Raw genomic sequence first — 15,946 nt, forward strand, 5'->3', positions numbered from 1 at the left:
AAATGAGAATGGACTGCGGAAGGGATGAAAGGGATCCCAGCTGATCCGAAAGAGTTAGTGTGTCTAACTTCCTGAGTAGGAGGAACTTACACACGGGTGGCCATCATTTGTGAATTGCTCCTTAAAGCTCTATCAGAGGAGTTCTGAGATTATGGTTAATTTATACCTTCCACATTACTTGTAAATTCCATTTAAATTCCACAATTTATGATGTCTTTGTGGATTCTGCAGCCTGTGAGCTAAATTTAGAACTCTCTTGAAGACACATTAGAAGCAAAACATCTCTCCAGACAATGTACAAAATAAGGATGATGAGACTACTGAAGGCCTGCTTTAGAAACAGAATTGGATGTTGTTACTGTTTTCTGTGATGAAGACATAATTGGCAATTAACAGAAGTCTGGGCTGAACTACAGGGGAAAAGTGTAGCAGGATTACGTATAGCATCTGGGAAACATTTCTAAACAAACTGTGATACAGAGTTCCCGCTGTGGCGGCTCAGTGGAAACGAACCTGCTTAGCATCCATGGGGACTCAGATTTGATCCCTGGCCTTGCTCAGTGGGTTACTGATTCGGTGTTGCCATAAGCTGTGGTGTAGGTCACAGATGCGGCTCAGACCCGGCGTGGCTGCGGCTGCGGCGTAGGCTGGTGGTTGCAGCTTCAATTCAACCCCGAGCCTGGGAACTTCCATATGCCACAGGTGCGGCCGTTAAAAATAATAATAATAATAATAATAGTAATAACTGTGATGCTCGTCAAAGCCCTTCAGGCAACATTATAAACGATCATTCATTCATACCTTCTTCAGAAGTCCCTAAAAAGCTCCCTGATTTCCTTCTCTCTGGCTTGATGCCTTCTTCCCCTTTTTTCTTCTTTTCACCAACTTCTTGATCTTTGGTATTTGTCTCCCTTCAATGACAAGTATTTTGGTCATTAAACCATGTGCACAAAGGCAGAGGAACAGGACAGTACTACCAAGGAAGTAAAATAAGAGCTAGTAGCATTATTGGAGTGTCTGCTATGGAACAGGTCAAGTGCTGTAAAGTACCTTAACTCATTTAATTCTCACTACAACTATATAAGGTCGTTACCACTATCAACCCCATTAAGCGATGAGAAAACTGAGGCACAAAAAAGTTAAATTACATGCCTGGTAATTCCTAGAGCTGGGATCGACCCAGGCCATCTGCTTTCAACACTAGGCTATACTGTCCCAAAAGAAAAGAGCATTTCACTTATGTTGTAATTGATGTCCTTTCTATAATCATCTATTGATTTTTCCCTTTATCCCCATTTCTGTGAAGTGAAATATCTAAATTGAAGTATCCAGAGTTCCCGTCGTGGCACAGTGGAAACGAATCCGACTAGGAACCATGAGGTTTTGGGTTTGATCCCTGGCCTCACTGCTCAGTGGGTTAAGGATCCAGCATTGCCGTGAGCCACGGTGTAGGTCACAGACACGGCTTGGATCCCGAGTTGCTGTGGCTCTGGTGTAGGCCGGTGGCTACAGCTCCGACTGGACCCCTAGCCTAGGAACCTCCATATGCTGCAGGGGCGGCCCTAAAAAAGACAAATGACAAAATTATACTAATAAAAAATAAATTTAAGTATCCAACCATCTAAGACCACACTGGTCAAACTAATAAGCAAAAACCACCTCCTCCACTCAACCAGCAGCTCCTTAAGGACAGAGACACCCCTTCTGCCTGCTCCACTAGCCCCTAGCACAGTGCTCAGTTCACTGACGGTGCTCAGATGATGGCTGAACAAAGCTGACATGGTTTAGGGATTTTCCTTCTGTTTTCATTTGGTGGATATAGAAAACAATACGTAAAGTGAGAGAGAAAATAAAGCCAGCGCGGGTGGGAGGGATATCTTCCTCCTAACCTCTAATAGAATCATAGGCTCTAGAGTGGAAGGATGTTATTTCCCACCATCCAACTGCCTTGGACCAGGGAGTCATCCAGCCTGAGCTTGGGTGGGAGGAGCTGTGGTTAAAGTAAGCGTAAAGGCAGCTGTTTTCTTTATCAGACTGCTGTGGCTATTAGAAAGCTTGTGAATAAAAATCTCTTACTCTGCAATTTCTAGTCAGCAGCTCTGTCCTTTGGGGCAGAAGAGAGTAAGCTGACTCTCTTCACTTTACAGTATTTCAGGTATTTGGAGGCAGCTATCAAATTCTCTCCTCCATCTGCTCTTCTCAGACTGAGCCTCCCCAGTGCCTTCAGCTGTTCTCAGATGACAAGCTTTCCAGACTTCTGTCCTCCTAACTCTTCTCTTTGTGACTGTCCCTTTCAAAATGGGATGCCCCAGAAGCAGCCCCACAATGAGTGCTAAGAGTCCTCTAACCAGCCTGAGGCATCACCTTGATCTGGACAGTACATTTCTGTCTGTTCAGCATTAGTGCTGCATTGAGCATTTTAGAAACTGCAACAAACTGAGCTCGCATGGAGGCGCTGTCCACGCCTTCTTGAAGCATTTCTTGGTGTTCCTGCTGCGGTGCAATGGGATTGCTGGCCGCATCTCTGAAGCACCAGAATGGGGGTTCAATTCCCCTGTCCGACATGGTGGGTTAAAGGATTTGGCACTGCCACAGCTATGGCATAGGTTATAACTGCATCTGGGATCTGATCCCTGGGAACTCCATGTGCTGCAGGGAAGCCAAAGGGGGAAAAAAAAAATTGCTGAATTCTTACCATCTCTCAAAATGCATGCTAAATCCTGGGTGTGTAAAAATAAGACATACATATGGAGTTCCTTGATGGCTTAGGATTAAAGATTTGTTGTCACTGCTGTGGCTAGAGTTTGATCACCAGGCTGGGAACTTCTGCATGCTGAGGGTGTGGCCAAAAATAAATAAATAAATAAATAAATAAATAAATAAATAAAAAGACGACATACTTTCCATCTTCAATTAAATTACAATGAGTAGGAGTTTCTGATCAAAACATTTTCCATTAGGTCAGATCTCTCACATTCTATGCTTGTGGATCTAACTGCTCACCTCTGTCATTTAGAGAAATCTAACATTTCCATTTCCACCTGTCAAGACCATTCTGCACCCACAGTCTATCACTCATCACAGTAGCATTCATCCCTAGATTTGTGTTATCTCAAAATTTGATAAGCATGCCTTTTCTGATTTAATTCAAGTGAAGGATGAAAATATGGAAGGTGACAGGGCCGAGATGCAGCGATCTCTGGAGCCTCTCTCTGTCCTGATAGCAATCTGCCCGTCAGTATTATGAGCACTGTGGGTGGCTGGAGGAGGAGGGACAGACAGGAGTCAGGGCTGGCTTGTCTACAGCAATGTAATGCCATCACCAGGCGTTCCCCAAGGAGTGGATGCACTTTCTAAAAGATTGAAAGCTATTTTTAAATAAACTAAACTAAACTAAAATCTAGTAAAGAAAATGACCCCTGATGGAGAAGAAGAACCTTGCTGAGCCCTCGGGGAGATCCTGTGGCTCCGTGCGTCCTCAGGTGGCTGCAGCCATCTTTCCAGGTCCTCATCAAGGGTAGAGTGGGCTCTGTCCAAGGGCAAAAGTGAAGACGGTGAGACAGCAGTCATGTCCCTTCCCCCTGACGAGGAGGCACAGCACCCTACATTGGCAAAGGGCCTTCAAACTGTGCTTTTATTGCACAGATGAGAGAACGAGCACCCAGTGAGACTGTACCTGGAGATGTAGAGGTCACTGAGCTCCAATTTAAATGTGCACCAAGGAGTTCCCGTCGTGGCTCAGTGGTTAATGAATCTGACTAGGAACCATGAGGTTGCGTGTTCGATCCCTGGCCTTGCTCAGCGGGTTAAGGATTCAGCGTTGCCATGAGCTGTGATGTAGGTCACAGACACAGCTCAGATGTGGCGTTCCTTAGCTCTGGCATAGGCCTGTGGCTACAGCTCTGATTAGACCCCTAGCCTGGGAACCTCTATATGCCGCAGGAGTGGCCCTAGAAAAGGCAAAAAGACCAAAGAAAGAAAGAAAGAAAGAAAGAAAGAAAGAAAGAAAGAAAGAAAGAAAAAAGAAAAAGAAAAAGAAATACGCACCAAGACCCTCCTCTGGCCTCTTGACAAACAGCCTCAAAACCAATGATATCACCACCTCCCAAAGTGCGATGCGAGGCTTGTCTCAACTCTCGGTTATTACATCAGTTTCCACCTGAGGCTAGAAATGCACACTCATTCTCACAAGTTTTTCAGATTAAGAACTGCCTCTGAGGCTATGGGATGCAGAGAATGTGTTTTAGAAGGCCTGAAAAGTCCCAGCCATCTGAAAAAACATCTTCCGCTCTGGCTCGATGCTAAGAACTGAGATGACTGAAACTCTGTGGGCATCTATGTGTGTCCAGCACGGCCAGCCCTTTTGGAAAAGGAAGAGACAATAACAGAGGCTAAACTTTTTTTTTTTTTTTTTGGTTTTTAGGGCACGCCGGATGTGAGCCATGTCTGTGACCTACACCATAGCTCATGGCAACGGCAGATCCTTAACCCGTTGAGCAAGGCCAGGGATCAAACCTGCATCCTCACAGATACTATGTCAGGTTCTTAACCCCCTGAGCACCAGAGGAAGTCCTAATTCGGCTTTCTTGAGCTACTCTTTTTTTTTTTTTTTTTTCCTTTAAGGCCACACTCATGACATATGGAAGTTCCCAGGCTAAAGGCCCAATCGGAGCTACAGCTGCCTGCCTACACCACGGACACAGCAACATCAGATCCAAGCCTCATCTGCAACCTATACCACAGCTCATGGCAATGCCAGATCCTCCCACTGAGCGAGGCCGGGAATTGAACCTTTGTCCTCACAGATGCTAGTCAGACTTGTTTCTGCTGTATTACGATGGGAACTCCTGAGCTACTCTTCTTTTGCCTTAAATAATGGCATAGATTTTTAACGAAGGTGTTTGGGGGAGATAGAATGAATGGAGTTACATCATACACTATAGACAAAAGGTTTCTAAAACTTTGAAAAGTTCATCTTCCTCTTCCTTTGCCTCTTTGTCTTTTCTTCTCCAACCTCCAAGGAAAAAAAAACTTCTCCCCGCTTCCTCTCAGGCACCAGAGCCCTAGTCTCCTCTCTTCCTGGACCTTCCCTTCCAGGTCTCGCTCTTTTCTTTCCTTGTGGAGAACAGCTTGGCCCTTGAAGAATGTGATGACGGAAACTGGATTCACTAACTAAAGTCATTCATGACGCTGTCCCCCCTTACCTGTCTCTTCTCTATAGCAGCTGAAAGCTGAAAATTCCATTTCCAGTCTCCCTGGCAACTGAGGGTGGGCATACATCCCATCTGGCCAATGAGTTGTAAGCAGGCCTCTGCTGAGAAGGGCTTCAAGGAAAGTTTTTGCTTTCCAGCTAAAAAGGCCCAGAGTCGGCTAGACTGCTGCTTTGCCCCCCCCCCCTTATTTCTGCTTGGTGTGTGGAGGAGGAGACAAGCCTCAAAACAAAGGCCACCATGCTATGGCTGGCAGAGCAGGAAGATCAAAAGCGCCTAAGTCCCTGGTGGCATCACTGAGCTGCTATACCAGCCAAGCCCTGCCAACCTGTGGGTTTGTCTTTTTAGGACAGCACCCGAGGCATATGGAGGTTCCCAGGCTAGAGGTCTAATCAGAGCCATAGCTGCTGGCCTACACCACAGCCACAGCAACGCAGGATCCGAGCCGCATCTGCAACCTTCACCACAGCTCACGGCAACGCGGATCCTTAACCCACTGAGCAAGGCCAGGAATTGAACCCGCAACCTCATGGTTCCTAGTTAGGGTCGTTAACCACTGAGCCATGATGGGAACTCCCTCTGGGTTTCTTATTGTGAGAGGCAAACTCATTTAAACACGATAGTGGGCTTTTCTAACATTTGCAGCTGAAAATATTCTGCAGGGCTTCCCTAAGGATCTGCTGGGCCAGGATCAGGATGAGGCAGATGGTCCAAGTGCAGATTCAGACCCTCTCCTTCTTTAAATGTTTTTTTTTTGGGGGGGGGTCTTTTTAGGGCCACACCCACAACATAGTTTCCCAGGCTAAGAGCACAACTGGAGCTATAGCCGCTGGCCTATGCCACAGCCACAGCATCTTTCTTTAAAATTTAAATATTGTGTTCATCACTGATTTTTTTTTTTTTTTGGCATTAGTATTGATTTTTTAAAAACACTGCATCAAGGAAGTTTCCTGGTGGCCTAGTGGTTAAAGGAGCCACTGTTGTCACTGCTGTGGCGTAAGTTCAATCCCTGGCCCTGCAATTTCCACATGCCATAGGTATAGCCAAAAATATATGTACTGCCATCAGAATAGTACTTATGACTTGACTTCTGAGTTTTTTTATTTCTCTCTCAATTTTGTGCCCAAGTAGTGTGTCTCCCTCACCTCCCCCCAGTCCTGGCCCTGAGTGACAGTTAGGACAAAGTAAGAGGAGTTGGGAGGTGAGCTGAGGTGGTTTACACCTTACAACACAGGTCAAAGGAGAATTCCACGGCAAGAACAGAATTGGGTTTCTTGAGGCAAACTTGTGTCGTTAAGACTGATGTAAACTGAATTGTCTGGATGATTGTCCCCGTTTTCTCTTATTTGGCTGGAAAGATCTAAAAATTCTCTTCTACCGCCTGTAACTAAAATGTTTTGAAAGAAACTGACACCAGAGTTCCCGTCGTGGCTCAGCAGTTAACAACCCTGACCAGCATCCATGAGGATGTGGGTTTGATCCCTGGCCTCGTTCAGTGGGTTAAGGACCCAGCACTGCCGTGAGCTGTGGTGTAGATCACAGACTCAGCTCGGATCCCATGCTGCTGTGGCTGCAGTGTAAGCCGGAGGCTATAGCTCCAATTAGACCCCTAGCCTGAGAACCGCCACACGCTGCAGGTGCGGCCCTAAAAAGACAAAAAGACAAAAAAAAAAAAAAAAAAGAAAGAAAAGAAAGAAAGAAACTGAAACCTACGTCTGCCTCACAAAATTTGGTTTTGTAAAAACACAAAAAAAAACAGCGACCTGATAAGAAAAAAAAACAAATAATCTCATTAAAAAAAATGGGCAGAGGACTTGGATATTTCTCTAAAGAAGATATACGACTGGCCATCAAGCTTATGAAAAGGAATAAACTATAATTAAAAAAATTTTTTAAGCTTATGAAAAGATGCTCAATATCACTAATCATTAGGGAAATGCAAATCAAAACCATAATGAGAAATCACCACACCTATTATGATAGCTACCATCAAAAAAAAAACCCAGAAAATAACAATTACTGGCAAGGATGTGGAGGAAATGGAACCCTGGGCACTGTCCGTGGGAATGTAAAATGGTGCAGCTGCTGTGGAAAACGGGACGGTATTTTTCCCCCAAAATAAAAATAGATTTACCATATGATCAGCAATGCTACTTCTGGGTATAGATCCAAAAGAACTAAAAGCAGGGTGTCTTGAAGAGATATCTGTACACTCACATTCATGCAGCATTACTGACAAAAACCAAAAGGTAGAAGCAAGCTAGTGTCCACCAAAGAAGAATGGATAAACAAAACATACCCACACACACACACATACACACACACACACACAACATGGAATTCAGCTTTAAGATGAAAGGAAATTCTGACACATGCTATACGGATGAAGCTTGACGACATTATGCTAAGTGAAATGAGTCAGTGACAAAACAATAAACATGGCATGATTTCACTTACATGAGGTATCAAGAGTAGTCAGACTCAGAGTTCCCGCTGTGGCTCAGTGGTAACGAATCTGAACTAGTATTCATGAGGACGTGGGTTCAATCCCCGGCCTCACTCAGCGGGTTAAGTATCCAGCGTTGCCGTGAGCTGAGGTGTAGGTTGCAGACGTGGCTTGGATCCTGAGTTGCTGTGGCTCTGGCGTAGGCCGGAAGCTGCAGCTCCAATTCGACCGCTAGCCTGGGAACTTCCATATGCCTCACGTGTGGCCCTAAAAAGCAAAAAAAAAAAAAAAAAAAAAAAAAAAACCCAAACAGTTAAACTCAGAGAAACAGAGTAGAACTGTGGTTCCTGGGGACTGAGGGGAGGGGGATGTAGGGAGTTGTTTAATGGGCATATAGTTTCAGTCTTGCAAGATGAAAAGGTTCTGGAGATCAATTGTACAATAATGTGAATATACTTCACACTACTAAAGTGTACACTTAAAAAGTTTGTTATGTATATTTTATCAATTAAAAGGTTTTTAAGGAGTTCCCATTGTGGCTCAGTGGTAATGAACCCAACTAGTATCCATGAAAACTCGGGTTCAATCCTTGGCCCCACTCAGTGGGTTAAGGATCCGGCCTTTGCCATCAGCTGCAGTGTGGGTCACGGACTTGGCTAGGATATGGTATTGCTGTGGCTGTGGCTTGGGCCAGCAGCTGCAGCTTAGATTCGACCCCTAGCCTTGGAACTTCCATGTGTGCCATGGGTGTGGCCCTAAAAAAAATTTTTTTTTAATTCTTTTAGGGGAGTTCCTTGTGGCATAGCAGGGTAAGATTCCAGCATTGTCACTGGAGCAGCTCAGGTCACTGCTGTGGTGGCACAGGTTTGTTCCCTGGCCTGAGAACTTCCACATGCCATGAGTTCAGCCAAAAAAAACAAAAACAAAAAACCTTTTAAGAGTGAGGCTATAAGGACAGTATGAAAAAAAGAACCATTTTTTTCCATCTTATTTGTCAATATCAGAAGAAAAACTAATACAAATAACATAACAATTTTTTAAACTCTTTTTAAAAATCAGCTTTTTCTTTTACCTCTCTGTGTCCTCTTCTAGATGCTGAGTTTCTTTGGTCCAAAGCATACTGCTATCTTCTTTTTTACTGTTAGTTTCTTGTTCTTCTAGATGCCTTTGATCTAAAAACAGTTGAAAGACTTAACTTTATTACAACACAACAACAAAAACTAAGAAAATCTGCCTTAAAATGGAGTGTAAAAATTAAGGCTCATCAGCGGAGCCGGAAGTCTGCAATGCAAGAGCTCCCCTTTTCCCAGAAGAGCAGGGCACCAGGTGGCAGCCTGCAGGGTGCCTGTATGCACAGCAGCTGCTTCTGGGGTCTCAGGAGCTCTCTGCCAGGCGAAGCTGCAGGAAACCTCGCCTGGGCCAAGGCTCAAGAGAGACAGAAGAAGCAGAGGGAAGAAAGGGCACATAAAAGAGGAAGAGGCAAGAGACCCTGAAAACAAATGGTTCAGATTTATTTTGGGTGAACCACCCTGTTCCCACTTGTTAGATGATTCCAGATTGGAGCCAGAGGAGGAATTCGGGTGGGAAGGGTAGTACCCTTCAATGGATGCCAGGCATTTTACATTTGCTATCTCATTTCATCCTGCCAGCAGTCCTATGAATGGAAGGAGACTAACATTTGTTAAGTATCTTACAAGGTACCAGGCACTGTGCATGAACATTGTTAGCTAGAAGCTATCATCCCCAATTTCCAGATGAGGATAACTGAGGCTCAGAGACATTAAAGTGTGTCATGCCAAAGTAAAAGTGGAGTCACAACTGAGGTAGAATGTGCCTGACCTCAAGGTCCTAACTCCCCCAGATGTAGCACTGTGCTGCCATGGGCCGTTCCAGCAAAACTGGATGAAAAAATCTAGGGATGTGGCTTACCATTTGCCGTGATGCCTGGATGATGTGCTGTGTTCTCATCCATCACTGTGGATGAGGCCTGCTGCTGCTTCAAGAGCTCTGTCACAACATAAGCAGAAGGCAATTTATTTCTTCCCTCACATGTCACATCATTCTCTAGGGCAGTGGTCCTCAGACCAGCAGCCTGAGCATAACCTGAGAACTTGCCAGATGGGCAAACCCTCAGGCCTCATCTCAGACTTACTGAGTCAGAACCTCTGAGGGTGGGGACATGCTAACAAGCCCTCCAGGTGATTCTGATGCCTTAGACAGTTTGAGAACCAAGGCTTTAGGCATCCAATCCCATTTAACACTAAAAACAAAAATGATGGTGATGATAGGTGACACTTGCAGAGTCCTAAGTGGCAGGTACTATTTCTAGTTTGCAAACTCAAGACTGATATGCAGAAGTTACTTTCACAACAATCCCATGAGATTGATCACATTATTGTCATTCCTGTTTCATGGAAGAGGAAATTACTTTAAAGAAAGTTAAGGAACTTGCCTAGGACCACACAGACAGTAAAAGATGGAACTGGGATTTGAATTCGGGCAGTCTAGCTCTGAAGTTTTTGCTCTTAATCTCTATTCTAGACAGTTTCTCTAAAAGTTGGTAAATTCAGAACAGTCCAGGTTTTTCTCTATCTCTATGGGCCTAAATTTTACCTTTTTTACCTGGTCTATGGGAAGACAGTAGGCAAAGAATATAATTTTCATTTCCTAGAGAAACTGATCACTAAACCAAGTTACGGACCTGTTAAACTCAATACACTGCTTCATACATGTTAGGTGCTCAGTTTCCTCAAAATCCTCCCAGAGCAGAGCAGACAGCTGGAAGGCAGCATAGATGGGAACCCCAGGCTGGCTGGCATGGCCCTATTGTCTGCAGGACAGGTTTCTCCCTTCTAGCAGGTCGGGAAGCAAGCCCTACCTGGTAGAGCCTGGCCATCAAGGGGCCCCATAGGATCATTTAATGTCACATGAAATTTAAAAATCCAATTTTTTGGAGCTCCTGTTGTGGCTCATCACTAGCAAACACAACTAATAGCCATGAGGTTGCAGGTTTGATCCCTGGCCCAGCTCAGTGGGTTAAGGATCCGGCACTGCCATGAGATGCAGTGTAGGTTGCAGATGCAGCTCAGATCTTGCGTTGCTATGGCTGTGGCTAGGCTGGCAGCTGAAGTTCCGATTCTACCCCTAGTCTGGAAACTTCCATATGCTGCCCTAAAACAAAACAAAATCCATTTTTATCCTTGTTAAAAGTAGTCTCTTGTTGATCCCAAAAGATGCTAAAGGACCCTCCCCTTTAGGCCCCTGGTTGGAAGCTTAAAGCTTTGGATGTGTGCCCTTCAAAAGAGCAGGTGTCAGCTACAGGTCACTCCTCAAAGCAGCCCTGAGAGGAGATGGAGTGACGATGCACGATAATCGGGTGGGCGCATCCATTATTAGAAGAAACGACTCAGGTGCCCTCTGTCCTTTGTCTTTCTGGAAAATTACTGGCCCATCTCAAGGTACAAGACATCACCTAGAAACCTGGCCCAGATAATTCCCACAGAGGGAGGGTTTCTGCAGAGCACACTGGAGTGAGCAGAGCCAAGAGGCCGGTGCCCAGGCAGAAGCCTGATGGCGCTGCTGAGACGGGGGAGTCCAGGTCACGACAGCAGAGAGGAGAGTAGGATCCAGAGGAAAAGATCACTACGGTCAAACTGCAAAGGAGCCCATCAGCGCTGTCCTAAGCCGTGACCAAGAACCAAATGGCACTTAGAATCTACCTGAGCAGGACCCGTGGGGGTGACCTCTACTCTCAAAGGCAGCAGTTCTATTACCGTACTAAGGAGGGCAACTGGAGAGGCGGGATCTGCAAGGACTCCCTGGAGGTTCCGGAGGAGGAAAGCTGTTGTAGGGGTGGGAGCCCTGAGAGCCTGACCCAACAACCCTGCGACTCACACAACCCTGGGACTTTGGGGGAGGGGTGTGGTCAGGCAAGAAGGGCCTATGACTACAGAAAAAGAAACCAAGGAAGGTTCTGGTAGCTCCGACTGGCTCCACTCAAGTCCGAAAGGCCAACAGCCAAGGGCTGGGGTTGGGTAGCCTAGCCTGCATCTGTCCGCTGAGTCAGACCAGGTAAGGCCTCATTCACGTCCCTCTTCCTGGTAAGACACAAAACCTCAGAGACCTTGAAAACCAAGATGTGCCCCTCAGGAAACTCCCTCGTGGCCCCATACCAAAAACTGGACCATCAGAGGTCTGAGGAGATGCGCCCTCTGAGAGGGAGGGGCTGGCCAGCCAAGGCTGTCGAGTTGAGAGCAGTCGGTCCTCCCTGAGGGAGCAAAGCACCTGCCCCAGAAGATTCTACATCAGCACCACTGACCTCCCACATCAGCTCAGCTGGGTGGGGCCAGCTGATCAGCTGCAACTAAAACTGGGTGGGTATCTCTCAGTCTCTGCGTGAATGGAAAATTCTGGAAAATTCTGCGCTCATTAGGTCCCGTGCCAGGACTTCCCGCCCTCGGGAAAGGGGTTCGCCGTAATGTCAATACTCTTAAAAAGTCCTGCTAAGGGCAAAACAGAAAGCACAGGGTGTTTTGGCCCAAGTTGCCAGACTTCAGTGTGGCTCAAGTAATGGCTACTTCGGTTCAAAAAGAGATCTGGGGGAGTTCCCGTCGTGGCGCAGTGGTTTAACAAATCCGACTAGGAACCATGAGGTTGCGGGTTCGGTCCCCTGCCCTTGCTCAGTGGGTTAACGATCCGGCGTTGCCGTGAGCTGTGGTGTAGGTTGCAGACGAGGCTCAGATCCCGCGTGCTGTGGCTCTGGCGTAGGCCGGTGGCTACAGCTCCGATTCAACCCCTAGCCTGGGAACCTCCATATGCCGCGGGAGTGGCCCAAGAAATAGCAACAACAACAACAACAAAAAAAAAAGACAAAAAGACAAAAAAAAAAAAAAAAAAAAGGAGATCTGCACAGACAGAGAACAGATTTGTGGTACTTGGGGGAGAGGGGGTGGGTGGGGAAGCGGGACTGGGAGTTTGGGGTTAGTAGATGCAGACAGTTACATATGGAAGAGATAAACAAGGGCCTGTGGTAGAGCACAGGGAGCGAACGTCGATATCCTGAGATAAATCATATATATATAAAAAGGATGTATAGGAGTTCCCATCATGGCTCAGTGGATTAAGAACCTGACACGGTGTCCATGCGGATGTGGCCCCAGCCTCGCTCAGTGGGTTAAGGATCGAGCATTGCCACAAGCTGCGCTGGAGGTCACAGATGTGGCTTGGATCTGGAGTTGCTATGGCTGTGATGCAGGCTGGTAGTGGCAGCTCCAATTCGACCCCTAGTCCAGGAACTTCCATATGCCATGGGTGCGACCATAAAATAAAAGAAAAATAATAAATAATAACTTTAATAAAAAGTTTAAAAATAAAGAATAAAAAGGACAGATATATAACTCGATCACTTTGCTGTACAGCCGAAATTAACACAACATTATAAATCAACTATGCATCAATTAAAAAATAACTCTCGGAGTTCCCACTGTGAACCCGACTGGTATCCATGAGGACCCAGGTTCGATATCTGGCCTTGCTCAGTGGGTTAAGGATCCAGTGTGGCCATGAGCTGTGCTGTAGGTCGCAGATGTGGCTCGGATCTGCTGTTCCTGTGGCTGTGGCTGTGGTGTAGGCCGGCAGCTGTAGCTCCGGTTTGACCCCTAGCCTGAGAACCTCCATATGCTGCGGGTGCAGCCCTCATAACACCAAACAAACAAACAAAAGACAAAAACAGAAACAAAAAAACCCTCTCAAAAAAAGGATAAGAATTCCTTTAATAAAAGAAATTCATCATAATAAACCACCTGAATGCTGTTATTTCCTCTTAGAATCATTACTGTAGACCCTGTAAGTAACAAAATAACAACAGACACAGGCTAATTATCCTGGCCATGCTTCAGTCGTAATCTGAGGCCCATTCACTGGAACCCTGAATTCTGTACATTTAATCAGACCTTCACGGGGCCTTGTGTACGAGTGATCACAGCTGAGACAAAGAACCCCAGGTGGTCAGAGACAGGGACCAGCAGGGCCATGGAGTATCTTCTGTGTTGAGCATCCCTTACCAATTTCATCCAGCAGCTCCTGAGACGGTGGTGGTAGCTCATCAATGTGATGCTGCGAGATGGCTTCTACTAGTTCTTAAAAAAGATAAAGGCAAAGTGACTTAACACCTTCCTGGACCTGAGCTAATGTGCTAGGCTTCCACATGGATTTGACTCAGGATTTCTCAATGATGAAACAAGCTAGACAGGGAGAGAGCCTGGATACCCTGGATACCCTATGGATACCCTGGTGAGGTACAAATTCTTACTAAGATGCTGGGGGGGTCCAATTTTGACCAAGGCTGCCGGAGGGACATGGAAGCACTAGACCCATCAAACTGAACAAAACCCGAAGTGGGAGGTCTTTCTCTAGAGATTATCAGTCCAGGGGATAGAGGGGAGAGACCATACTTTGGGCCTTCACCTAAGGGCTCAATTACAACATTAACCAAAACCCCTCAGCATGGTTCACAAAATCCCTACCTCCCCCAAGGGAAATTCTAAGAGCTGTACCAGACACAAGACAGTAAGACTAATGGAGTGAAGGTAATTATGCCTCAAGAGCTGTTAATACTCTCATACCCTTTTGATTTGGAAACTGTGGGGTTTTTTTTGTTTTTTTTTTTTGTCTTTTTGCCTTTTCTAGGGCCGATTCCTGCAGCATATGGAGGTTCCCAGGCTGTGGCCTATGCCACAGCCACAGCAACACCAGATCCTTAACTCACTGAGCAAGGCCAGGGATCGAACCCACAACCTCATGGTTCCTAGCCAGATTTGTTAACCACTGCACCACGATAGGAACTCCTGGAAACTGTCTTCTAAGACTCTTTCCTAAGGAAAAAGCAAGTGATTCAGATAAAAAATTTTTGGACAAGGAGCAAAAACTGGAAAACAACATAAATCTTCAACGTAAGGGCAGGGTTAAGCAACATATGTAGAATGGACTATTATGCAGCCATCACTTTATTTACAAATAATTTTTACTGACAAGTGGAAATCCTGAAATATATCATCAAAGGAAAAAAGCAGGCTGGAGCTAATATACTATATGATCTCAACTATGTTTAAAAAACACATATTTTTTGAAGTTCCTGTCATGGCGAAGCGGAAACGAATCTGACTGGGAACCATGAGGTTGAGGGTTCAATCCCTGGCCTCACTCAGTGGGTTAAAGATCTGGCATGGCTGTGAGCTGTGGTGTAGGTCGCAGACGCACTCAGGTCTGGTGTTGCTGTGGCTGAGGCACAGGCCGGCAGCTATAGCTCCGATTAGACCCCTAGCCTGGGAACCTCCATATGCCTCAGGTGCGGCCCTCAAAAAGACAAAAGACAAAAAAAAACAAAAACGAAAACATATTTTTGGTGTATTTTTAGAAATATAAAAAAGATATGCACTGAAATACTATGAGAGCTGAAAGAATGGTGGTGGTTTCTTTTTTAAGCTTTTCTTTACTCTCCAAGTTTTCTATAATGAGTATGTTTCACTTCTACAGTCAGAGGGGAAATAGCATTTTTGTTTGAATCCACTATATCATCAAAGACGAGAAGTCTCCCTTAAACTGGCTTACCATTAGGAACTTGTATTTTAAACTCAGGGTATCTTTCTGGAGTTCTCCTGTGGCTCAGCGGGTTAAGGATCTAGTGTTGTCACTGCACCAGTTTGAGTCGCTGCTGTGAATGCAAGCTAAATCCCTGGCCGGGGAAATATGCACATGCCTCAGGTGTGGCCAAAAAACAAAACAAAACAAAACAACACAGGGTACCTTTTGGCAGGCTCCTTCTCTGGGTGGCATGAGATGATGTGTCAGGCACCTTGGCAACGCTGGAGGAACCAGCCCCAGTAAATGCAGGCAATCTTTTCTACAAGGAAGACATAAACATGGTAACGGACACGTCCTGTTATACAAAGGCCGTCCAGCTCCATCATTTCCAAGTCGGAGCTTGGGTGTCACTGATGGTGGAACCCATTCAGTTTTCTGATTAAGTCAAACTCATTCAAATGTTACCTCCTCTTGGAAGCCCTCCCCCTGCCTTTGCCTCCACAGCACTCATTTCTTCTTCTGTGTTACATCATGCCAGTCTTACTCACTAGGCAGTGAGCTCCTTCAGGGTAGGGACTTTCTTACTCACATTTGGATGCCTAGAAGAGGGCCTGGCATAGTGCCCAGCACTTAGAACCTGCCCCACTAACAGTGCGTTGAATGAGAGCATAACAATCTTTATTTCCCTACTTCAGAGGGAGACCTCTTG

General features: G+C 45.8%; 1 protein-coding gene across 1 annotated transcript in view; it reads right to left on the minus strand.

The window, feature by feature from the left end:
• Positions 1-15,946, minus strand: part of TEX14 (testis expressed 14, intercellular bridge forming factor) — a 160,430-nt gene that overhangs the window by 2,267 nt on the left and 142,217 nt on the right. The window contains 7 exon segments of the mRNA XM_021067278.1: positions 802-911; positions 3,438-3,471; positions 3,474-3,529; positions 8,729-8,828; positions 9,586-9,663; positions 13,719-13,793; positions 15,460-15,556. Of these exon segments, the coding sequence (XP_020922937.1) occupies positions 802-911; positions 3,438-3,471; positions 3,474-3,529; positions 8,729-8,828; positions 9,586-9,663; positions 13,719-13,793; positions 15,460-15,556 (550 nt within the window).

This window comes from Sus scrofa, chromosome 12 (assembly GCF_000003025.6).
Source record: "Sus scrofa isolate TJ Tabasco breed Duroc chromosome 12, Sscrofa11.1, whole genome shotgun sequence".
NCBI lineage: Eukaryota > Metazoa > Chordata > Mammalia > Artiodactyla > Suidae > Sus > Sus scrofa.